We start from the raw sequence: 26229 nt of genomic DNA on the forward strand, positions 1-26229 counted from the left end.
TTTTAGAAATCGACCCATTGTGTTTTTTAACACATCTCTAAAGTTTTGTACGTATGTAGTTTTATGCGGCATATTTGTTCAAAATTTAATGAAGTAGATCAAGAATATACCGGACACTTCGGAAATAATCACATTCACAATCACATCAGTCGGTTCGAAATCTGATTTCACACTGAGCTGGAGACGTGCCTGCTAACAATGAGTCTGGTTTTAAGTTTTAAAAATATCTGTGTTACATAAACTATAATGCGGAATGATACAATAAATAATAGCCTATATCATATATCATAAATGAAAAATAATATCTATTCTTTATGATTAAATACATCATTTTATTTACAAAAACAATGCATACATTAGATTAAGAGGTTAACGAATGCGGAATGCCTATTTGTACAACAAGTAGAGGTGGGGAAAAATAACGTAACAGTTATTTTGGAACCGTTCCTTGTTTGGAACTGTTCCAAAAAGTAACAGCACCTTGGAACACTATGTTCCAAAATAACAGTGTTACTCTGAGCTAGTACGAAATACTTGCTGTTACAAATACTCGTTTCACTTTGGAACTACATTATGACAACGCCTGTTCCACAGAACGGAACATGTTTGGTACTATTGAAAGCAGTGACGCCAACTTTTGAAAAACAGTGGGTGGGCTCAAACATTTGACGAGCCTTAAGTTAAATAAATCTCACAACACGATAAATTATTGGGTGGGTTTCGGATTCCACGAGCCCATATAAGTTGGCGCCACTGTTTGAAAGCAGAATTGGGAATCCTTTCGTCGTACTGCAAAAAATGTTGGAAACTAAAGTAAAAGATAAATAGTAAAGATACGAAGATAGTCTTTAAAAAATGTACACATTATCTCTCACATAATTGAGTATAGGATTCTATCAAATAACATTATGCCTGTATTATAGTAATTACATTGTGAATTTTATCAAGGGAGATGAAAATATATAGGTTATGTTTTATTTCCAAATATTGTACAGTTTTAGTTTCATTACCAATTCTTGAAATTAAACTAAAATCTGTTGAAACATGACTATTATTGAAGTTCTTTTGCTTAAAAAAAGTACAACGGTAAATTTTCATATTTCATTACAATGAGATTATTATTCTTCATGACGGTACATTATTAATATGAATTTTAGCACGGCCGAAATGATTATAGCTTTTATTTACGCATTTTTGGAGAAATTGAACACTACTATGACCTTCAGCTAAGCAGAAGAGGAAGAATAGGTTACGTTTTATTTACCACTGGGATCCATTTCGATTTCGTGACCAATTTACAAATAATTTAAAATTACATTACATTTCCTGCTCCGAACAAACCTGATCTACGAATTCAATTTAGCATTAGATAAGATTTCATTTCCAGGAATTCACATCTCGACTCATTATGACATCGTACTGCATCACATGGCATACAGGTAAGTATGTGATCATTTGGCGTCCGTACATGTTCCTAAATACCACTGTTACATTACGTACTAGTAGTACGTGGCTCTTCCACTGTTACATTAAATACGCCTGTTACAAAAAATACTTGCTGTTACAAAAAATAACTTGCTGTTACAAAAAATACTCTATGTTATGGAACTACATTATGACTCATGACTATAAAATAACGTAACGGCCTGTTCCAAACCATCACTGTTACATTACATACTAGTAGTACTGTACCTGTTATACAAAATACTTGCTGTTACATGTTACAATATACTCGATGTTATGGAACATGGCAGACTTGATGCCCCCTTCGCTTTCAAAGCTGAAGCGAAGCTAGCATCAAGTCGGCCGTGTATGGAACTACATTATGACAACCGTTGCTGCAGTGTTATCAATTTACCGACTTTGTCACTAGATCTGGCTGCTTTTAACAATTTTCAGGGACAAAATCAATACCAGCTTTTAATCCTGAACTGGCGTCGTGCATAAATATAATGTATCTGGTTTCGTGTTATCAATACTGTCAGTATGACTTCTGGACTTTCTCATGGCCCTCGACTTATACTTTTGCCTTTATTACCCAAATGTTTGCATAAACTACTTCGACAAGGGTTTTAACAAAAATAAATTGTGTCACACGCTTCACAGAATGACAGAACTGAATTTAGGGACTTGACTCTGGAGGAGTTTCGTTCATTCCTGGTGTGTTTTATTTTGGTACAGTTTCCACATTAAATTATATACATATATATATATATATATAATGTAAAAATTAATTTCTGATCTACAGAATGATCCTATGGAGTCAGGCCACAAAGGGAAAAACACTGGAGGAGGGATTCGATCCGGTGCTGTGGAGCGAACTTCGGCGTAGGCTATATAATATATGGTGGTACTGTTATTTTGGAACTGTTATTTGGAACCTAGTATTTTCATGGAACTGGAACAGTTGGAACTGTTACGAGAAAATAACAACTTTTCCCATCTCTTAACAACAACAATGAATGAGGCAGGAAATGGACTTGGTTGTACCAAATCGAGTTAACATAAAACGTTGATATTGTATACCCGCACAATGAAAAAGTGTGCTAATGCCATACTAAACTCTGGTTTATGGTTAACTAACATCGTCCGCAAGTACATATAAAAAATTATAACATCTTCACAGAAAAAAAAACTTAAGAATATCATCTCTCTCTGCATCATAAAAAAACGCCAAATAAATAGTTAGCCGCTGACGGTAAAATTCTGTAGCTGACAATAGCCCTAAAAACACCAGATTTAGCTACAAAACCGCTGACTTGGCAATGTTACAAGAACAGTACCTCGGTATTACTGTTGGTATTCATCCGCATTCATAGTACATAACAAAATATAAAAGTAGCTTTTCTTTTACACAGCGTTTTACATATGAGTGAAGTTATATGTTTCATCGTATCTAACAACTAAACTTCAATTTTGTTATTTTCAAATAATACAAGATTGTGGTTTCCAAATACGAACTATATTTTCCTGCGTCTTGTGAGTGTTTCGACTGGGAGCTAATCACGGGTATGACAGCAACGTGCTTATTTTTACATTAGGATTTTTCTTACAGCGAAAACAGTATACAGTTGAAATGCGTTATTTTGTTAGTATGCCAGTGTATAAATATTGAATCTTTCATTTAGTTTTAATCTCTAAAAGGCAAGACATTCAAAATTACCTGAACCATACAATATGGTGGCAATGGGAAGGAGAATGGTCTGCACAAGAGGGAAACAAATTACGAAGAATAATGAATACTGTTCGAGTTTGGGATTCGTCCACAAGACCGTCACGATGCGAAGAAGTTTTACTCACCCGGTTGAGGATTGGCTACTGTCATCTGACACATGGCCATCTCCTACGTGGCGAGCCTCAGCCGGAGTGTGATATATGCCGTCTTCCAATTTTTTATTGCATTGCAGAAAATATGACCGTGTCCGTCGGCAATATGTAATTCGGCCGACTCTACGTGACGCTCTTGGAAATGATTTTAATTGTACAAATGCAGTTCTGAGATTTCGAATACAGAACTTCAGTCGGCTTCGGTAGTGTAGTCTGTATAGCGCTGGCCTTCTATGCTCGAGGTTGCGGGTTCGATCTCGGCCCAGGTCGATGGCATTTAAGTGTGTTTAAATGCGACAGGCTCATGTCAGTAGATTTATTGGCATGTAAAAGAACTCCTGCGGAACAAATTTCCGGCACACCTGCGACGCTGATATAATTGCGAGCTTCGTTAATTAAGCCATAATTTTTTACAGGACTTGACAGGGTGATTTAGTTTTTTATTGACCCGTTTTACTTATCCTCCGGACCCTTTATATCCGGAGGTTACATTATTTTGTTGTTTAATATATATTTTTAACAAACTTGGCGTTCGGACCTTTTACATCCGAGTATTTTATAAATGCGCCAGATAATTTATTTCTGGTGGTAATTGTTTTAATATTTTATTGTTTCTTTTTAAATACTAGCTAGGGTCTGAGAACTGCTCACTTTTATGAATTTTATGCATCACCTTGTTAAAACTGCAGTTATGTACAATATGGCAAAAAACCGGACTGACCCTTGCAGCTGATTTCAGAGCCTTGTTCACTGCAGAGCACGATAGACTGGCAACTAAGTTTTTCGTGGTTCGAATCCTGCCTGGGAAGGAAACTTCTTTTTGTTCCTTATTCAAATTTATTCCCAATACTTTTCGATTGCAGCGATATTTTACTACTTAATTAACATATTATTCCCAGAACATAAATTTTACCAGCAATCAACATTCATTCTCGCGGCGGCAGGTATACAATACGCTATCAAAAATTACAAATGAACACATAATAAAATCCTTAGAAACATACCTTTAGAAAGTAAGAGAAAATGAATGAGGGAAATAAATAAGTTAAAAGATATGTAAAATAAATTTTAAAATGTATGTGTGCATATAGTGTAAGAAGGTCTACCTATGTATATAAGTTATCGTCCTATTACTAGTAAAGCCGATTAAGTCTACTTTTTGTATAAAATAAGTTAAGTACAGTCCCCGACTTGTCTTTCCGTGCTCTGTATTCTACTAAAATTAAATAAGTACGAAATGTTGCATGCAGACAACAAACCAATTACTTTATTTGAAGAATTTATTATGATTTTTCGTGCGTTAATAAAGTTGTAATTCCTGTTTTTACAAAACTTGCATTATTGGTCTTAACTGGTTTTACTAATAATAGGACGACAAATAAATTGTACGTTGATAAGTGAGTGATAACTTTTATGACAGGATGTCAATGCTGTCATTCAACATTGTAACGCACTCCAGCAAAATAAATATATAAAAATAAATAATACATGAAGAAATATAAATAAATAAATATACAATACGGGTACTGGAGTTTAAAGAGAACTGGAACATGGCAACATCTAAACTCGTGAAGAAATACTACTTCCAAAGGAAATGGGTGTATGATTATTTTGTTGTTGAAGACGAAAGAATTGCTTGTTTACTGTGTCCCATCCAATTTATTTCTACTCGTCATTCCAATATTAAACCACATTTCAACAAAGCCCGCATTAAGAATTATGGAACGCACAGACTTTCGGGTAAGTTCATTATTACGAACTGTATATTCATCATTTATTTATGTACTGTTAAATTAAGGACGTCACTCGTTGTGTTCATTTTGAATTGAAATTAATAGTGACTTTCAAGGTTCATTACTTAAATGCTATAAATTTATGTTTCCGTAGGCGATGATAGGAGGAAAGTTTTCGAAAATCTAAAACAGGTTAGGCGCAAAGAAATCTCAAAGAAACTACCGACAGCAAATCTAGCATAATTGTAAACCTTGAAACGAGATAACGCATTATAAATACAATGAATTTATTACAACCCTTTTTGAAAATTACATGCCGCCACTGATGGACCTTTGCACGGGCAGAGAATGTAAATAACTCTACGCGGAAGTCGATCATCCCCAATAGAAGGGGAGTGAGGCTGGCGTCGTATTTCCCCCAGTTACGGGTTCTGCAGGCCTGTCCTAGAGTATTAACGACCTTTGTGAATCACCCTGTTTATAATTAATATTCACGATTATAGTATAGATCGACAGCGCTGATAATCTTCGTATGGGTCTACATAATTTCGAAATAGAATACGCTCAGGCTAAACTCTATGGCGACAAATAGTTCGTTATTAGTTATTAGGAACGCAGCATTGATGGTTGGTTACCGCATTCATCGATGGTCACATTCGAATTCCAACTAGACTTTTTTCCTGATATCGGATGGGAATAACGAACTTGCAGCCTGACACACCCACAGAACTCCTGTTCCTAGTAAAACTATGCAGCAGTGCCGAAACAAATCCAATGAACCGGACCGCTGTCAGAAGCAAACCTAATCAGCAGCTGCAATTGCGGTGTTTATAATACGGCAGATTGCAATTCAAGCTGTCCCCATCGATGATACGGTGCTGGGAAACGCACCACAAAGCAAACCGCTGATATGTGAAAATTTATTCGGAATATTATTATGTGGTCACCAGCTGCTGATGTGCAGGCTGCAAAGAAACGCAGATTCTGCGCTACATCGCTATTTAAATTTCGTAATTGCATATTCTAATTGTGTGTGAATTTCACTCATTCCGCGATAGAGGAAATCGACTGACTTAACAGTAAACCATGTATTCCCTTCAAAACGGAAGAAAACATCATCATGATCACCATCGTCCTCGTCGTCATCACGATCACCATCGTCGTCATGATCACCATTGTCCTCATTATCATCATAATCACCATCGTCTTCGTCATCATGATCACCATCGTCCTCATCATCATCTTCGTCATCATCACAATCACCATCATCCTCGTCATCATTATGATCATCACCATCCTCGTCATTATCATTATGATCACCATCGTCCTCGTCATCACCACGATCACCATCGCCCTCGTCGTCATGATCACCATCGTCCTCGTCATCATAATCACCATCGTACTCGTCATCATGATCACGATCACCATCATCCTCGTCATCATTATGATCACCATCGTCCTCGTCATGATCACCATCGCCCTCGTCATCATCACGATCACCATCGTCCTCATTATCATCACTATCAACATCGTCCTCGTCATCATCACGATCACCACCGCCCTCGTCATCACCATGATCACCATCGTCATCGTCATCATCATGATCACATCTATCATCATGATCATCCTCAACATCATCATCGTGAGCACCATCGTCCTCATCATCATCACGATCACCATCGTCCTCGTCCTCATCATGATCACCATCGTCCTCGTCATCATTATGATCACCATCGTATCATCTTCATGATCATCATCGTCCTCGTCCTCATCATCATGATCACCATCGTCCTCGTCATCATCATCATCATCATGATCACCATCGTCCTCGTCCTCATCATCATAATCACCATCGTCATAATAATAATGACGATAACCATCGTCCTCGTCATCATGATCACCATCGTCCTCGTCATCATCATGATCACCATCGTCCTCGCCATCATCATCATGATCACCATCGTATCATCATCATGATCACCATCATCCTCGACATCATCATCATCATGATCACCATCGTCCTCGTCATCATTATGATCACCATCGTATCATCATCATGATCATCATCGTCCTCGTTCTCATCATTATGATCACCATCGTCCTCGTCATCATTATCATGATCACCATCGTCCTCGTCATCATCATAATCACCATCGTCATCATTGCCGTCGTCATAATAATAATCATCACGATAACCATCGTCCTCGTCATCATGATCACCATCGTATCATCATGATCACCATCATCCTCGACATCATCATCATCATCATGGTCACCATCGTCCTCGTCATCATCTTAATCACCATCGTCCTCGTCCTCATCATCATGATCACCATCGTCCTCGTCATCATTATGATCACCATCGTATCATATGATCATCGTCCTTGTCCTCATCATCATGATCACCATCGTATCATCATCATGATCACCATCGTCCTCGTCATCATGATCACCATCGTCCTCGTCATCATCATTGTCATCATGATCACCTTCGTCCTCGTCATCATCATGACCATCGTTATAATCATCATGATGATCACCATCGTCCTCGTCGTCATCATCATTATCGTCGTCCTTAAAAGCCATAAGTAAGTAAGACTTTTGACACTTTATCTGTGTTTTTTCGAAACTTTATTGTGCGAGAAAGAGTATGAAAGTCAGGGCGGGAAGACTTTGCGCATGCTAAAGGAGTATAGAGTGAGAAGAGTGCTGTTCTACGCATTTTCAGAAACGAAAGTTGTAAAAAAAAAAAAAACATGGTTTTATATGTTTAAGCATGAAACATATATGAACATAAAATAAGAATAAAACAAGAAACTCTAAGAATAAATAATTTATAAAGCCTACTTTCCTTTTACAAATAGTTAAACTGCTCTACCGAAATCAACGCTAAGCATGCGTGATTGAACTGATGTTTTTGTTATGAGTTATAATCGGAGAGCACAGATAAAGTGTCAGAGTTTTACAATGTTTCACACGCAGATTACAGCAATACAGTTATTTTCGCATCTAGCAACTGCCTAAAGCAGATTGGCTCGATAGATCACGTGACTGCCTATGCGCAGAAGCGGTCCGCCTTCGTAACTGACGGCAACTATAGTGTTAGGTTGGAAAAGCACAAATATGTTTATCGTAATTCGTCAGAAAGGATATAAAAAACTCTATGCAAGTAGCTTTAATGCAAAATAATTTCTATAGGTAAACGTGTAGTGGAAAGCGCTACAAAATTTGTGCTGGGAGCTGTTGAAACAGTCAGTTCGACTCGTGAGTTTCGAGTATTTCTGTGGATCTATTTCATGCCGTTTTCCTCGACCATTATTAATCACTAGCGGTCTATTTATTGTGACCGTATATTTTTGATACCGTAATGCGGATAGCGCGGTCTGTGAATCTACAAATAGATGACCACTCTTCTCACTTTACGCGACACACCATTATGCCGGACGTTACAACGCGACAGTCATCTGATACAAAGGCTGCTAATGGATACAAAATATAAATGGATTCTCTTTGACTTCGAAACGACAATCGACTAGACAGTCTGCTATATATATTAAACGATTTTACGCTTTATTCTTCTTTGTGTGTTCATTCATAACTTACAATAAAATGTTGTCGCTATTACAATACATAATACATTAAGTATAAAGTTTCCATCCCAAAATCTTTTAATATTTTATTTAATGTATACAATCCTCTTCGTAAATTATCATCTGAATTGGAAATTATGACTTGATCATCGGCATAGAGTAAGGTATTTAATGTTAGAGTACTGGTTATTTTGATTCCTGATGTGTAGATTTGGTTCCATTTTAAAATAATTTCATTTATATAAATATTAAATAAAGTTGGTGATAGTGGACAACCTTGTCGAACTCCAATTTCGAAATTTAGTCGAAATTTCAGCACAAAAATCAAAAGTAATGGCATTTTTAGGACAAGACCCAGTCAGAAGTAAGATAATACAGAATAACCAATGCCTCGAACAAGTGCAAAATTTCAATTATCTGGGTTGTGAAATATCTCGTCAAAATGAAAAAAATGTGAACAAGAAAATTACCAAATTTACACAAATTCTAGGAATAATGAACAATACATTAAAAGCTAAATTAGTACAAAAATCTACAAGAATAAAAATATACGAGTATAATACACTAGCATTACCCTCCCTTTTGTACGGAAGCGAGATTTGGACATTATATAATTTATTTCAAGAAATAGTCTGCCCAGGCATCCTGGGTTGCCAAAAACACAGAATAACACACATATAAGAATAGTAATGCTTACAGTAAGATAGATGAGCCAAATTTAAATGTGAACTAGGAGCTTAAGTTTAAGAAATAATAAATTTGTACATATATTTGTAACAATCACACACTAACGAATAGAAAAGGGGGGGGTATTATGATATTCCGTATAAATGATTTTTCAGAATTGCCACAGACCCTTTAATGGTTGAAGTAATTATTTTTGGAATGATGTCATGGATTCCAAATGTTTTGATAGTGTTTACAGTTGATCGTGGGATGGTGCCCCTCGCTCCGATCATTAAACCATGTACTTCCCAGGTGCCTTCCATCTGATATTTTTCTCGAAAATACGGAATAGTAGGCTCATAAATTTGTTGTTTTTCTTTGTTGACCTCGGATGGTTGGGTCTGGCTCATCTCAAATCTAACAGTTGGGTCCAGTATAAAGCCTTTACTATTAGTCTTGTCTAGAGCCACGATGTCCGCTCTTCTAATTCCGCCGCCTTCAGACGCAACGCAGTGCACCTCTTCATGGACCTCGAAGGATTTGTTTCTAAGGGCTTGTGCTATTAGTTTTCGGATGTTATGATGGCGTGAATTTCTCAGGAACAGAATCAAAGCAACGGAAATGAAATTTTTCAGGAGGACAGCAGGATATACTCTTTTAGACCGAAAAAGGAATGAAGAAATTTTAGAAGAATTAGAAGTAGAGTCAGTAGAAGAAAAAATCAGCAGATACAAATTCAATTGGCTAGATCATGTAAGAAGAATGGAAAATTCAAGAATTCCAAAAATTATGATGCAATATAAACCTAGAGGACATCGTCGACCAGGAAGACCTTTAAGAAGACTGCTAGATGGGGCCGAAACAGGTCTACAAAGGCCTAACTCGTGAAGGATGATGATGATGGTGATGATGATGATGATGAAGTATAAAGTTACTGCAAGAAATCAATTACGAGATTTCTGTGGGAATATATATGTTTTAAACATCTATGCTACTGTAAAAGTGGTTTTGGATATGCCATCTGTCGAAAATAAATTGCAAGTATTCACGAATAGATGCCTATGATCCCATATATTTACTATCAGAACCATTTGACTAATCAAGTATACAAGTTTGTTCAGCTATTAGATGCAAAAATTTATCTGTAGTAATGTCACGAGAGGTCTGAGATTTATCTGGGAAGTCTGAGACCTCGAGTGACATTTATTAGGACTATTTCGTGAATAAAATAAAAATGTAAATAATATATCCCTAAAATTCGATCACAAAATGTTAATAATTGTATATTTACGAATAATTAACCTATTCAGATATTGTGAAGTTGAAATAGATGAATATCGATTACTGCAATAAAGAAATTCGATGTTATTATTCAGTAATGCCAATTGGGAAAAGCGAAATACAGGTGTAACAATGTTAATTACATGTACAGCACTTTTCTCTTATTATTATAACATAAATACATTTTCATTATCTGCTGAAATTATAATATAATTTAAAATCTTATAATATAATTACAGTAACGTGATTAATACATTAATTAAATGAAGAATTGTTGAAAACGCAGTTATTACACACTACACCGAGAAACTAAGAACTGTGTGGGGACAGCTATATAAGAATGCTTATGTATTCACAGCGAGACATGTTGCTACACAGTGAAGCCATATATATTACTATACAAGGTCTTTGTGTTTGACATGCGATGATGTTACATAAATTAGAACATCTGACTCTCTATTAATTGTTTAATTTCATTCACAAAATACAAATTTTATAGGCTACAATTATAGGTTAAGTTACTTGTGGGAGCAGGACCAATGTCAGCTGTGTCTTATTTCGACTGTTACTCGTGCTACAGGAAAGCATTTTTTATAGCTCGACAAACGCATTCTCGCTGTAGTGTGTAACGGAACTAAAGCTGCATCTACACAGTTCAATATTCCAATCGCGTATGCGTGCAATCTGGGAAGAATATTGAAAGAAACAAGTTTAAAAGGTACGTTCAATTAAGATGCATGAAGATTTTGTGTCTATATGGTGCGCTGTTTTGAATGTCGTCTTCACTGCGTAAATATATTAATTAATATTAAATACCTTGGAGCAACAGTAACAAATATAAATGCCACTCGGGAGGAAATTAAACGCAGAATAAATATGGGAAATGTGTGTTATTATTCGGTTGAGAAGCTCTTATCATCCAGTCTGCTGTCCAAAAATCTGAAAGTTAGAATTTATAAAACAATTATCTTACCGGTTCTTCTGTATGGTTGTGAAACTTGGACTCTCACTCTGAGAGAGGAACATAGGTTAAGGGTGTTTGAGAATAAGGTGCTTAGGAAAATATTTGGGGCTAAGCGGGATGAAGTTACAGGAGAATGGAGAAAGTTACACAACACAGAACTGCACGCATTGTATTCTTCACCTGACATAATTAGGAACATTAAATCCAGACGTTTGAGATGGGCAGGGCATGTAGCACGTATGGGAGAATCCAGAAATGCATATAGAGTGTTAGTTGGGAGGCCGGAGGGAAAAAGACCTTTAGGGGGCCTAGACGTAGATGGGAGGATAATATTAAAATGGATTTGAGGGAGGTGGGGTATGATGATAGAGAGTGGATTAATCTTGCACAGGATAGGGACCGATGGCGGGCTTATGTGAAGGCGGCAATGAACCTTCGGGTTCCTTAAAAGCCATTTTTAAGTAAGTAATATTAAATATCAATCTCGCATTCATTGCTTTAAATTTGAAAGAAAAGTTTAATCGTGTAGTTGCATCTTAATGTATTCATGATCATCAATTTACGGGTAAATAGTTGGCGACAACGACTAAATTGATAACGATAAATATAGCTGCAAAAATTATCGCAAGTGTGACTGTGATTAGTTGGAATTCAAAATTTCATTACACTTCATTGATCGAAAATGGAATGACGTCATATAAACGAAATAGTCGTTATAAATGAATGCTTCAAAATTATTTTTTCCATCAAAGTCACGTATTTCATTAATTTGATGTTACATCTTTTTTTCGGGATGGTTTTTATTTAAACATTACACACTGACGGGACTCATTAGACTTGTGGTTAGCACGACGATGGGCTTGCATTGAAGAAAATAAAGGATGACTTTGATTGTGAACAGCTGTGCCCCAAGCTGAATTCGAACTCGCAACCGTAGCCTACACACAATGTCAGAGCAAAGAATTTTATTCTTTTTTTAAAAGTTCCATTGAAATCATTTCAAGTGTACACATTGGACTATTGGTGGGAGTGGATCGCCCACCGCCACGCGTAATATTGTGTCTTATGATTTAGTGACATTGTTTTACATTTATTATACGGATAATAGGAAGGGTGAGGTTTGATACGAAGAGTTCACAAGTTTATGCTGCATGGTTGGAATCGAGGCTTTTTTCTTTGGCCTAGTGACCTAGACGAACGTTGTGAAATCATCAGCAAAGTTAACGAAGATTTTCTCCTGTCAACAGTTGATTCACACAATTTCCACACACTAGATGACTGTGCGTGAAAAATAGATAGAATATTACAACAGCGAGACTGTCAACTGAATGTAAGAGACGAGCTGTGAAGAAATTCTGTTCTCATTTTTTAATATTAACGGAAATAAAGATGAAAGTAATGATCGGTTCTGTAAAACCGAAGAGATTATTGGGAGCTGTATTAGAGGTACGACAGAATATGACGAGGATATGAAGACAGTCTGGTTCATGATCATTTCGTCGGCTTCAAACCTCATAGGATTATTGGAATAAATGGTTTTATTTCTTGTCATCATATCATCTAAATCAGGGAGTACTAGGTCTTGATAAATTTTGATGACAAAAATATATCATTGACTTACATCTAAAACTTTGTAACTTCGCGTGAGGAAATTGTACAGGACAGCAAAACAGCTGCCTTAATTCTGTTATACAACTATTATGCATTTGCTAGCTATAAAATGTAATAATATTGTGTTATAAAATACCTAATACATTTGTTTAGACTTCAATCAACAAAAAACTCTACGTCTGCTTTAGGTAGTAGGCCTATATTATATACACACTTTTCTCACAGTATCCAGGTAACTGAGTAACAAACAAGTGACTATATACAGGTTGCTAAGTAGGTATAGGCCCACTTTATTTTTCCCACACATTTGTAGACTTACGAGCTTTTATCACAGACGAGCATTGAAAATATATAGGCCTACTGATTTCACCCATATTCATAATTCGGTAAAATTCAACTTACGAGGTGTTACGAATAAGCCAACGATGTAGGGTTATTCAAAAGTCACGAAAGATTTCGAAGTCCTCTTTGTTAAGATATAATTTATAGAAAATAGTAGTAATAGTAACAACAACAACAATAATAATAATAATAATAATAATAATATTAATATTAATAGCAATAATCAGAGACCGGAACTTTGGCAGAATGCCTTTTTAAATGTGTTAAATCTATCTTCATTTTGAAAGTAAATCTGTATTGAGCTTCGTGATTGTATGTACTAGACAGTGCTTCTGCCTTCAATGTGCAGAATATTCCACCGGCGTAGCTCAGGCGGTAGCGCGCTTGCCTACTGATTCGTAGTTGATTCCTGGTTGGGGTTTTCCCTAACCGTATGGCGAATTCTCGGACTCATCTCGCGAAATGCCATCTCTCTATCACCAATTCCATCGACGTTAAATAACTCAATATTTGATACCGGGTCGTTAAATAACTAAAAAATTTCCAATTGACTTGTGTAAAAAGAAAAAAAAAACTGTCCGAATTGTTGAGGATTCCGAATCAGCTGGGTTTCACTGTAATTTGATTTATTTAATCAAGATGGGTGTAAACGTTTGGAGAATTCTGTATTAAGTCCACCGTGTCACGTGACCTCCTCTGTCACTGAATAGTAGTTGTGTGATTCGCAGGGACGGTCTGAGGCTATCCAGTGCAAGTTAATCTCTTCCTTTCATCACCCAGGTGGGCCGGATGCTGCTGTATCATTTTTCACGCTAATTCAGAGCGACAGCTTAAGTAGTCTGATCCAGGCCGGGTTATCGAGCAGCCGCTATTAGCGCCGTAAAGCTCTGCGAATATGAATCACGCGCAGTTCTGGGCGTAATCCGCTCTCACACAGTTCGAGCTCTCCAGGAACTCCACGCGCGTGCAGCAGAAGCCTATTCCAATGCGAGATGTGTTAACAAATTGGGGCACAAGCGCAACTGATTGTGAAAATCTCCCTTGATAAGGATTTCACAGGAGAGGTCGGAGGCTATTCGAGCAAGGACGGGGACTGCTGTTATTGCGGCCAGTGTCATGCGGATCTTGGCTACAGCCACAGTTACTATGGATACATGCAGAAAAACTGTTGAGGTTCCTGTAATAAAGAAAGAAGAAACAAGTATGAAAAAATCGAAAGATTGCAGCCAATTTGATTCCCAAACGTCCGTATTGATTCCCATTTACCGAAGAGGATCTGGATGGGTGATATTCAAGTTGATTCCCAGTCATTGAATGGATTCATGTTAGTTTGTATCCGAGTTGATTCTGGAATTTTCCTTCCCATTTTGTAGATTTAGGACTGTCTAATACAAGGTAACAACTACTTCACGCAGTTTCTTGTAAATAGGTATGGTTATAAATGTGTGAAATTTGTCAATAAAATCATTATCTAAAATTGAAAAACTATTTTCTATCCGAGTTGATTCCGGAATTTTCCTTCCCATTTTGTAGACTTAAGACTATTTACTTACAAGGTAACAACTACTTCATGCAGTTTCTTGTAAATAGATATGGTTAAAAGTGTGTGAAAATTGTCAATAAAACCATGATCTAAAATTGAAAAACTAGTTTGTATCCGAGTTCATTCCGGAATTTTTCTTCCCATTTTGTAGACTTAAGACTATTTACTTAGGCTACAAGGTAACAACTACTTCATGCAGTTTCTTGTAAATAGATATGGTTAAAAATGTGTGAAATTTGTCAATAAAATCATGATCTAAAATTGAAAAACTGGTTTGTATCCGAGTTGATTCCGGAATTTTCCTTCCCATTTTGTAGACTTAGGGGAGAGTCGGGTAGTATCGGACATCGGGTAATATCGGACAGTGAGTTTCTTTCATCTACCACACGATGGTAGTAGATGAAAGAAACGCACTGTCCGATATTACCCGATGTCCGATACTACCCGACTCTCCCCTAAGACTATCTACTTACAAGGTAACAACTACTTCACACAGTTTCTTGTAAATAGATATGGTTAAAAATGTGTGAAATTTGTCAATAAAATCATTATCTAAAATTGAAAAACTAGTTTGTATCCGAGTTGATTCCGGAATTTTCCTTCCCATTTTGTAGACTTAGGGGGAGAGTCGGGTAGTATAGAACATCGGGTAATATCGGACTAATATCGGACAGTGAGTTTCTTTCATCTACCACACGATGATAGTACCTGATTGACATGGTTACGTTTCTGTGATGTCGCATAGAGAAACGTAACCATGTCATTCAGGTACTACCATATGGTGGTAGATGAAAGAAACGCACTGTCCGATATTACCCGATGTCCGATACTACCCGACTCTCCCCTAAGAATATCTACTTATAAGGTAACAACTACTTCACACAGTTTCTTGTAAATAGATATGGTTAAAAATGTGTGAAATTTGTCAATAGAAACATGATCTTAAATTAAAAAACTAGTTTGTATCCGAGTTGATTCCGGAATTTTCCTTCCCATTTTGTAGACTTAAGACTATTTACTTACAAGGTAACAACTACTTCATACAGTTTCTTGTAAATAGATATGGTTAAAAATGTGTGAAATTTGTCAATAAAATCATGATCTAAAATTGAAAAATTTCCAACGTACGTGTGTTCAAATGTATGTTGAATTTGTCAGTAAAATGTAGAACTTAACAATTATTAAAAATCTCCGCTTAATGTTGGGGAGGAACTTTCAACACACGGAAAACGGCTAATTGCTCCGCTACGGTAATTTATTATTATGTAGTTCAATATAGCTACTACTGTTTCTATTTTTTTTCTTTCTATTGGTATTTTCGTTGCTTCGAAGCTTTACGTACTATAAGTGCTACATTGAATTTCGTTTATAATTTCAATGATATGAAAAATTTCTGGATGAGGAAGCAGAGGAATCAATTCGAACCTGATGTAAATATATGTAGGAAACACAACGGGAATCAACACGTCATTCATGCAGCTCCGTGGTAACGAGGAAGACAGGCTATGGCGCGACGTCACATTCTTAGTCATAACATGGCCAACATTGAACAAGTTTATATATAAATGCACGTTTAACTTGAGTTTAATATAACAATTCCTTTGTTTTTTAGAACTTTGAACATTTATTTATATTGAATGAATGAATGAATGAATGAATGAATGAATGAATGAATGAAATGCATTTATTGATACACAATTATACAAACTCGTGTATACAAGATCCTTCGCACGATCCGTACGGCAATTATTGCTGTAACTATGCACAGTTTGAATCTTCAAAGAAAACCAAAAATAATACTACTAATAATAAAATAGTAAAGCGACAATAATTATTATTACTACTGTTATCATTAATTATCATAATTATCACAATTACAACTAATCTAACTTCATACCAAATTTCACAAAAATAATAAAAATAAAATAAATGTAAGATATGAAAAAACAGTTAAACATGTATATAAACAATTCAATTCCTTATTAAAATTGCAATAAATAATCCAAATAACAAATATAAAGGTAAGACAAAATAAAAACATATACACACGCAATTAAAAAAAACAAATAGAAAGAAAAAACACAATAAATACAAAAAAAAAAAATATTAGACGATTGTCAAGATGGCCATGACTAGACTATGATAACCACGTCATTCCGATTCGTGCCGAAGCCTGTCTTTCTCGTTAGCCACGTGCAGCTCCGGGAATCAATCTGGACGCAGCCAGAGCCAGGGGATTGATTCATTGAATCCCTATAATTGTGTGAAACGTTGTCCTGTTCGTAGTTATTATTGTGAGCAAGGTTGTTGGGATGTAAGAATGTTTTAGATTTGAATTAAAAGTTTGATATTTCTTTTCATTTGGCTTCATACTATCCGCGTTCTCGTTAACTGCTTCATTTCTTCCTCATTCCACGAGGCCTAGTCTCGAGACAACAATGCAATTGATAGTCGAAACGATCCACACATGAATATGACTCCAATGAGTTATTTGAAATTAATGAATAAGGATAGACCTGTGTCATTACAGAAAATTGGATCAACTTGGAAATAATACGAGTTTAAATACTTTAGAACTAGACTGTGTTAAGTTAACTCTTTCTGTCTTTTTACTCCCCGCATTTAAGATTAACAAGGCGGAGCCTTCTCGTTAACTACTTCATAATCGTTTCCTCATTCCATGAGGCCTAGTTTCGAGACAACAGTGCAGTTATTAATAATCGAAACGATGCACACATCAATATGGTGTCACTGAGTTGTTTATGAATAATAATAATAATAATAATAATAATAATAATAATAATAATATAATTTATTTTATTTTATTTATTTATTTACTAATATTTAATATGCCGTACAACAGCCAGGGGGCAATAACAGGTCAGCACAATAATAATAATAATAATAATAATAATAATAATAATAATAATAAATTATTACAGGGAATTGGAATTATTTTTATTAATTAAATTAAAATAAAGTTTAATTTTAATTAAGTTTTTGCGCATTAAAAAAAGGTTTTCACTTGCCTCTTTTCTTAGATCATCTGGTACCAAAGTGACAGATATACAGGAACTATGAGGCGCATCCAGAAAGTAAGTTTCCCTATTTAAAAAAGAAAGAACAAACACTTTCAGGAAAACATTTATTGGCAACAGGTACAACAATGTTTCAGCTATTTTTCAACATAACCACCATCAGAATTGAGATACTTGTCGTATAGTGGGATCAACTTTTGTATCCCTCTGTCATAGAACTCTGCCGCCTGTGAATGGAACCAGCGTGTGACAGACGTCTTCAGCTCTTCGTCGTTGCCAAAACGCTCACCGGAGGACAGGAATTTCTTGAGGTGCAAGAAAACGTGAAAATCGCTGGGAGCAAGATCAGGACTGGGTGGATGATCAAACAACTCCCAGCCAAATTCCGTCAAAACAGCTGCTGTGCGCCGAGCCGTATGTGGACGAGCATTATCATGGAGGAGCACAACACCTGCAGTAAGCATTCCACGCATTCCACGCCTCTTGTTTTGAATGGCACGTCGCAATTTTCGCAGTGTTTCACAGTAACGGTCAGCGTTCACTGCTTCACCTCTTGGAAGGAAGTCAATGAGCAGAATACCCTTCCTGTCCCAGAACACTGTGCACATCACTTTCCGTACCGACAGCGTCTGTTTGAATTTCGTCCTGACCGGAGATCCACTATGCCGCCAATGCATTGACTGCTGCTTGGTTTCCGGGATGAAGTGCGAAATCCAAGTCTCATCGCCCGTGACGATCCTGTCGAGGAACTCGTCGCCGTCATCGTGATACCGTTGCAGAAATGTCAGTGCTGCTCCTAAACGTTGCATTTTGTGTTCGGGTGTCAGGTTTTTCGGCACCCACCTGGCACACACTTTTTTGAACAGCAGGTGCTTAGTGACAATCTCATGCAACAAGGATCGCGATATCTGCGGAAAATGGCTGCTCAGCTCCGTAATCGTGAAGCGACGGTTCTCCATGATGCACTGCCGCACCAGCTCAACACGGTCATCATTGATGAGGGACGGTCGCCCACTGCGCTCTTCATCATGGACACTTTGACGACCTTCGGAAAACTGCCTACACCAGCGACGCACCATCTGCTTACTCATGATGTTCGGCCCATAGACCTGACAGAGCTGCCGATGAATTTCAATTGGCGCAATGCTTTGTGCATTAAAGAACTTTATCACCGACCGAACCTCGCAGGCGGCGGGAGAAGGAATAAGAGCTTCCATTTCGGACCACTGCTGCCACGCTACTGGCACCAGGCGGGACCTGTCCGGCTGCCATATGATTGATACGTCATGCGCAATTGACACAGCTAATTACGTTTACTTTCAAGGGGAAAAAATCGGGAAACTTACTTTCTGGATGCGCCTCGTATTTTAACGTTCCCCTTTGTATAAATATATAAATCACTGAAATAAAGAAACATCAAAATACATTTTTCATATATTAATTAATACGTCATCGTTATTGTTGGAATTGCCTATGTAGAGAGACGACATTCCGAATGGCTGGGTGGTTTCTTTCACGAAATGCAAGCTGCAATGCACATAATCTCTTAAAATATGAAAAGAAATCAGGATGAGTCCGACAACATAAGCAAGGCTGCGTGCGCCATGCCGCCAATAATGTAGTAGAAGCGCAACCTGGGCCGTGAATGAACAAATGAAGCTCCCCTGATTAATTTTTTAAATTTTGTCTGTATCTAGTAAAAATTACTGTTCATTGCATGTAAGCTACCTTTATATTAAATCCAAGTGGTATTTGCACATGAATACTATTCCTGTTTTTCACCGACTTACACACAGGTATACGAATAAACAGATATAAACGCAAAGAACCGGTTCATGCTTGGTTCACTGCAGCATGAAATGTTGACTTGCAACTTCTTGTCTTTACGAAGTTAGTATGATCGATGTACACCTAACTTGTATTCAAAGTAACGATACGCAGGGCTCTAGTTATGTGTCGTCCAACTAAGGCAAGAAAAGAAGAACGCCAGTCAGATTTCACAAATTGAGTTACTGTGGGGGGGGGGGGGAAATGTAAATCTTCATTAACGTGCCAGAAATCGAAACTGAGTACACTGAATTTGTAACCGAAACACAACTTTTGGAGCCACAATGAAAAAAAAAGTGAAACATCGATATTTGCTGTGGATTTGTTCCAATGCCCTTGACTCGACCTCTTCATTGATTCGTTTATCTGATTTAGCTAATATGTTGATATCTAACTGAACGAAATCAACAGAATATGGTATATACGAGTGGTTTACGAAAATGTTGTTTGGTGTCAGGATGGACGTGCACATGCACGTACTTGGGCCACATTGTGAACCGCTTCTATTCAGGCGTCGCCGCAGCTTTACAATAGAAAACATGGGGTTATTGTGTTCAAGTCAAAAGTGGTGTTGATGTATTGGGAATAACTCTTGCCAATTATTATTGTGTTATAAAACAACGAGCTTCTATGTGGATGACACGAGAGAACGAATTATTGATTGAATGTATTAGTAAACGAAAGAATTTATTTTAAAAAATGAAGTGAAGGGAGAAAAAAACAAGACTGAATGAATGTAAAGTGAATGGCTATAACTAAAAAATAAAAGACAAACTGAAGGAAGAGGTGCAGAAGAAATAATGAATGAAATATTATATGATTTTGTTAAAAGGCCTCCTTTCCAGATGGAAAACGTAAGAAGGAAATTTATTTACAAATTTTAAAGACATAATAAAATAATTATTTAATGTGTTTGTTGTCCGACAAGAAGATAGAATAAAAGGAGAAAGGAACGGATAAATAAAGAAATAAATAATAGAATGAACGACAAAAGAATGCATAGAAATAATAAAAGAAATAAAAAAAATTCGACAAAGGATGAATTGAGAAATGAACAGAAATATAATTCATGAATGATGAAATTGCATAAAGATTCAATTTCAAATTTAAATAAACATAGTATTAAATTTTGTCACACTCGTAACATTTAGTCTTCCTCCTCCCCCTTTCCTTAGACCAGGCCTGTACAAACAGCGCTCAACGAGCGTGCCCGCTCCTTCGGAGCTGGAGAGCCGAGTTTACCACTCGCCGAAACGGAGAGGGAGATACATCAGAATTACATACACTTGCTATAGGTAGAGGAGAGGGAAACGACCACTCAGTTATCTAGTGGAGTGCAGTGTGTAGGCCTATTCTCAGTAACTGTTTCACGTTGCTTACCTACTGCTATAGTACAGTATGGAGGAATCTAAAAGACGGAACATAACATTTAACATTTAACGATTTACAGCTCGAACTTATTGATCTTCAATGTGACCCAAGGGCTAAAGATCGTTTGAATAATACTACTAGCCTGGTTGAGTTTTACAAGACTAAACATTACCAATAATATCCATGACTACACAGGCTGGCTGTGAAAATGATTGCTATGTTTGGCTCAACATTTATATTTGTGAGCAACTGTTTTCTATAATCAACTTTAATAAAGGCAGATATCGAACATCTGTAACTTATGTTTCATTATGATCAGTAGGCTACTGTTCCTTTCAGCTGCCAACAGCATAAAACCTCGTTTTGATGTACTGATAAATAAAAATATAACAAAATGATATTGTACATTTAAGTAGCTATAGAATTTCTGTTATTTCTGTAAAGTAAATATTTCTTTATCATTTAATAAGAGTCCAAGACGGTTTTGCAAACACTGAACGGGAATTCATTTCATAAGTAGTCGTAATAGTACTTCCTTTTGTGTATATGTTGTACGAGATCCACCCTTTCTTCCAGTCCACCCTTATACAGAGCGCAGCTAATATCTGCATTCCGCTCATGAGCTGTAAGCCGGCTCGGAGAGCGCAAACCTTGTGCAGGCCTGCCTTAGACAAAATATATGGATTTCATAGTTATGGATCAACAACTAGGTAGGCTAACTAGAGGTAATATATCATAGTTTTTCAGCTGCCTGCAAGAAATTGACATAATTTTAAATATTCACTCATTACAACTAAATATTTGTCACAACCGTAACAATAAAATTATCCATACCGAAAAGACTATTTCTGATTGATTTATAGTTTATACGCATAGTTATATATAAAAATCGCTAAATTTATTCTTATTTACAATCATATTTCTATCAAGCATCTGGGTGTCTGTCCATCACTTTCAAATGTAACTTATTTGATGTGTTCACACATTCTTCCATCTTATGTGCCGTAATCGAAAAATAACATGTTTTAGGGATGAGAGTCGTGGGTCGGCATGGACACGTTTTTAAATGATAAGTTTTAAAACTCGACTTGATATTCCAAATACATCTGAAGGAATATTTGAATAACTGACACGGCACAATAATTTCAGCATTTTAATTGGATCCAATGAGCATCATTCCATGATCTTAATACATTACCATATTCCTCGGAACTTCCTTCTGTGAGTAACTGCGGGAAATTTGCATTGCAAAACATCACGTTTTTAACTGCGCTCTATTTTTCAGATTCATTTAGTCAATGAAGCAATTATTTCGTTCCTCTTTAATTGTACCATTTCGTAATGGCTCTGTAAAATTAATTAATCTTTCGGGAATTTCATTTATCATTTTTATTATTATTGAGCTTTCTATATACAGCAGCGCTACTGCCGTCTGCTATCTCTTCACAAGCGCCTCATTAATATTGAGGTACCATTAGATCTAAAGTTCATGGGTTCAAACCTGGGTGAGGACTATGGATTTCTAAGGCCCAATTGTATAAAGCTCTCTGACTAAAGATCAACTTTGATCGAAGATCGGAAAGTGAACCGAGTTCAGACACTTCTTCTATTGTATAAAACTTTTCCGTGATCAAATTACCTTGGTTCAAATGCAATCTAAGTTCACGTGAAAAGGATTTGGCAACATCGCATAAACAGGTGAAGTATGTGATGCGCGGGCCATGTTGTACAGGTTTGTTCAGTGTTGCCAATTTAGCGATTTTAACTCTTTTTCAACGACAATTTTTTTTAATTTTTATATTGCTTAAATAGGGATTTAGCGACCTTTTTAACACCCCATAGTGACAAAATTTAATCTTTCTTTGTTGATAATGAGAAATCTAGCGACTTTACAACTACTTTTTGGCGACTTTCCGTACACTTTGTTGGAGACACTGGTTTATTTTGTGCTTTGTAAATAATGGCGGACAATAAGAAGAAGGTTTGACCGTTCTCCAAATTGTTATGTTATGGTGTTTGATACTGCTAAACATAATAAAGCTTTATAAAACGACAATTTTCGTTTAGTAATACAGTCAATTGAAAATTTATGAATGTACCTATCATATCCATAAATAATTAATGGTTGTTATAAACATAATATAATTATAGGTTATGTTATTTGATACTGCTGAACACGATAAAGCCTTAAAAATATAAGAATTTTTGTATATTAAGGCAAGAAATTGAAAAAAAAAATAAATGTATCTGCCATATACATATACCATATAACATATAATGTATATTAATAACAATGGTTATTCTTTTTGCACAATCTGCCACTCGTATATTTCAAACAGAAAAGAAATAACTGAACTTGGATCATCTAACTTAATCGGAGAAATTTCTTCAGTCAAAGTTGACTTTAAGACAAATTAATCTCAGATTAGACTTTATACAACACAAAATTCCAAGTTCAGCTAGAACGAGGATCAATTTAACCTCTGATCTAAGATTAAATGGTTTATACAATCGGCCCTTAGTATACTTAAAATGACTGACAAGGAAAGTTGTCATATCGATGTCACAGTTTTGCATGGGGATTTTTTTGATGAAAATACACAAAAAATAAAAAAAAACCCGTATCTCAGCGTTCTCTCCCATAGGCCTTAGTTCCCCTGAAAAAATTATATATTAGAGCAATTTTTTAATATTCGTATGTATTTAAAATGCAGATTTACCACTTTTATTTTTGTGTCCAGTGGTACCCGCTTGTATTTCGGGAGTTTTTCTAGACTTGATTGAAAGTCTTCTGTTTAGGTAGAACTAGGTGTTTCTGCATTCTTTTCAGGAACAGCTTCATTGAAGATCAATTCTTCTGTATCTTCGAACTTGAAACTTTCTAGAGCTTCAATTAATAAATTTACAGCTTCGTCACCTATCTGTCGAGACTGCAAATTTACTTCTATACCGAAGAGGTCTTCAATCAGTCCCATCTCTAGAAGCCGATCTGGTAGTTAAAATAAATAACATAAAAAATTCTGTGCATCTAATAAATTAGTAATCTTTCAAATTATATTTTATGTACTGTAGTTAATTTTCTTACTGTTTTAATGACTGTATTTCTACTAGGAATAAATTGATACCAAATTTTCATGGAACGAAAAACCATTATAATGATCATGGTAATTTTAAAAAGTACTAATACATAACCTCTTTACCGTGAAAATGTCACACCGCCCCCTTGAGAACAGCTTTATTGAAGTTTCCATATTTATCGGAACATAAGGCGACGTGTTTGTATCCTTGTCACTCGACATTATAGAAGAAGCAGAATGAAATAAAAAAACAATAATTATAATAAGTAAAACTAATAGGCTCAATAATATAAGAACAAAAAATTAACGTATTTTAAACTCGGTTACAGAGATCAAAGATAGTCGCTGCGTCGCCTTATGAGCGGTGATGAATTTGCATGCAACAGCGACAGAAGAACACTTGATAGTATTTCATGTTTTATTTTTTTACGGGTCAACTAGGACCTATTGGACAGAAGGCTGAGACATGGATCGTTTTATTTTTGGCGTATTTTCACCAAATAAATCCCCATACAAAACTGTGACATCGATCTGACAACGTCTCCTTGTGAGATCTTCTTACAGTTTCAAAAATAGCACCCAAACCCGGTGACACAGTATACAAAATAAAAACAATATCGACTTCTTCTCACAAATCTATAGTACCCTTCGAGAATCAATAGAATTGATAATTTCTTACCTACTATAATTTTCTCATTCTGAAAGCAGAGAATATATGGGGGAAATCATGGGAGTGAAGCCAAATAATATCGAGGGAAGGAAACGACAGTGATAGGGCCATGTCAAAAGCACGTCAGAGGAAATAATGTCGAAGTTAATAAATTATGGAGTAGGTCCGACAGAAGAGAAGGGAAATGATCTTCTGATAGGAGTATAAGAGCCATGACAGCAAACAATTAGGAACTAGTTCAATGGATGATTAGAGAGGATGTTTGATTTCCAGAACACGGCGACAACTCTTGTGATAACAGTTTGGTAAATAAATTGATTAATAATTTTATTGATAGTTATATTTGTCATATTCGGGTTGTTCCAGATTTACTTTATTTCCGAACGAAACCATGCCAATAATTGCACTGGCTTACGAAGGTTTTCTTGTTTTGATAAATAATCTGAGATGAAAATTGTGTACTAATATGCCTTGGTTAAATCCCAAATCCCTTCGCAGTGCATATGAAGAGAAGGCATATGTCACTGTTGATAGTGAAGTTAGACTAGTAACAATGTACCTATCTGAACATATTCCATGTCTTACAACACAAGTCGCCAACGATAGGCTCTTTTTCACCCACATAATAATAATAATAATAATAATAATAATAATAATAATAATAATAATAATAATAATAATTATTATTATTATTATTATTACAAACAGGTTTACAATGTAATATCACATCTTCCTGTGACCAAAGTCCTACGTTCTTATTTTTTCCTCCAATTCTCTCTATCTTCCCAATCCCGTTCTTGCAGTCCTTTCGAAATCGAAAAGAGAGGAGAATATGGAGGAAAACATTTAAAAGATACGCAAAACGCGTCGTTGCAAGGGGTTCGGGGCTGTAAGAAACTAAATATGTGAGCTCCAAGCCTGTTGGCCACTAGTCTCACTCCGGGTTACGCTGCTCCACTGAAGGAGCTCTAGAAAATTTTGAAGGGGAAAACCGAAAATGGACCTAACCTCTAAGGTACCACATACGCGAGGGGGATGGAAATGTGATCAAAATTATCACGGGACGGGACGGGACGAGGAGATAGTTGGTTTAGATCTGCATATTGAAATGAACTGTCATTTCGCAGTGCAGAAGGAGTCGAGAAAACTCTGTCATCTGTTCGATGACAAGGCAGGTGAAGACCGCCAG

At 36.3% G+C, this 26229-nt stretch overlaps 2 protein-coding genes across 8 annotated transcripts in view; one reads left to right on the forward strand and one right to left on the reverse strand.

The window, feature by feature from the left end:
• LOC138697644 (spondin-1-like) overlaps nt 1–26229 on the forward strand; it is a 741699-nt gene that overhangs the window by 108689 nt on the left and 606781 nt on the right. The gene's annotated exons all lie outside the window — the stretch shown is intronic.
• Nucleotides 6053–7646, reverse strand: LOC138698174 (serine-aspartate repeat-containing protein F-like). Its single transcript, XM_069823921.1, has 3 exons — nt 7467–7646; nt 7075–7263; nt 6053–6771 (listed from the first exon to the last, which is right to left on the reverse strand). The coding sequence occupies exons 1-3, from the start codon at nt 7644–7646 to the stop codon at nt 6058–6060; spliced, it is 1083 nt and encodes a 360-aa protein (XP_069680022.1). The 3' UTR covers nt 6053–6057.

The sequence above is a fragment of the Periplaneta americana genome, chromosome 4 (genome assembly GCF_040183065.1).
Source record: "Periplaneta americana isolate PAMFEO1 chromosome 4, P.americana_PAMFEO1_priV1, whole genome shotgun sequence".
In the NCBI taxonomy this organism is placed as follows: domain Eukaryota; kingdom Metazoa; phylum Arthropoda; class Insecta; order Blattodea; family Blattidae; genus Periplaneta; species Periplaneta americana.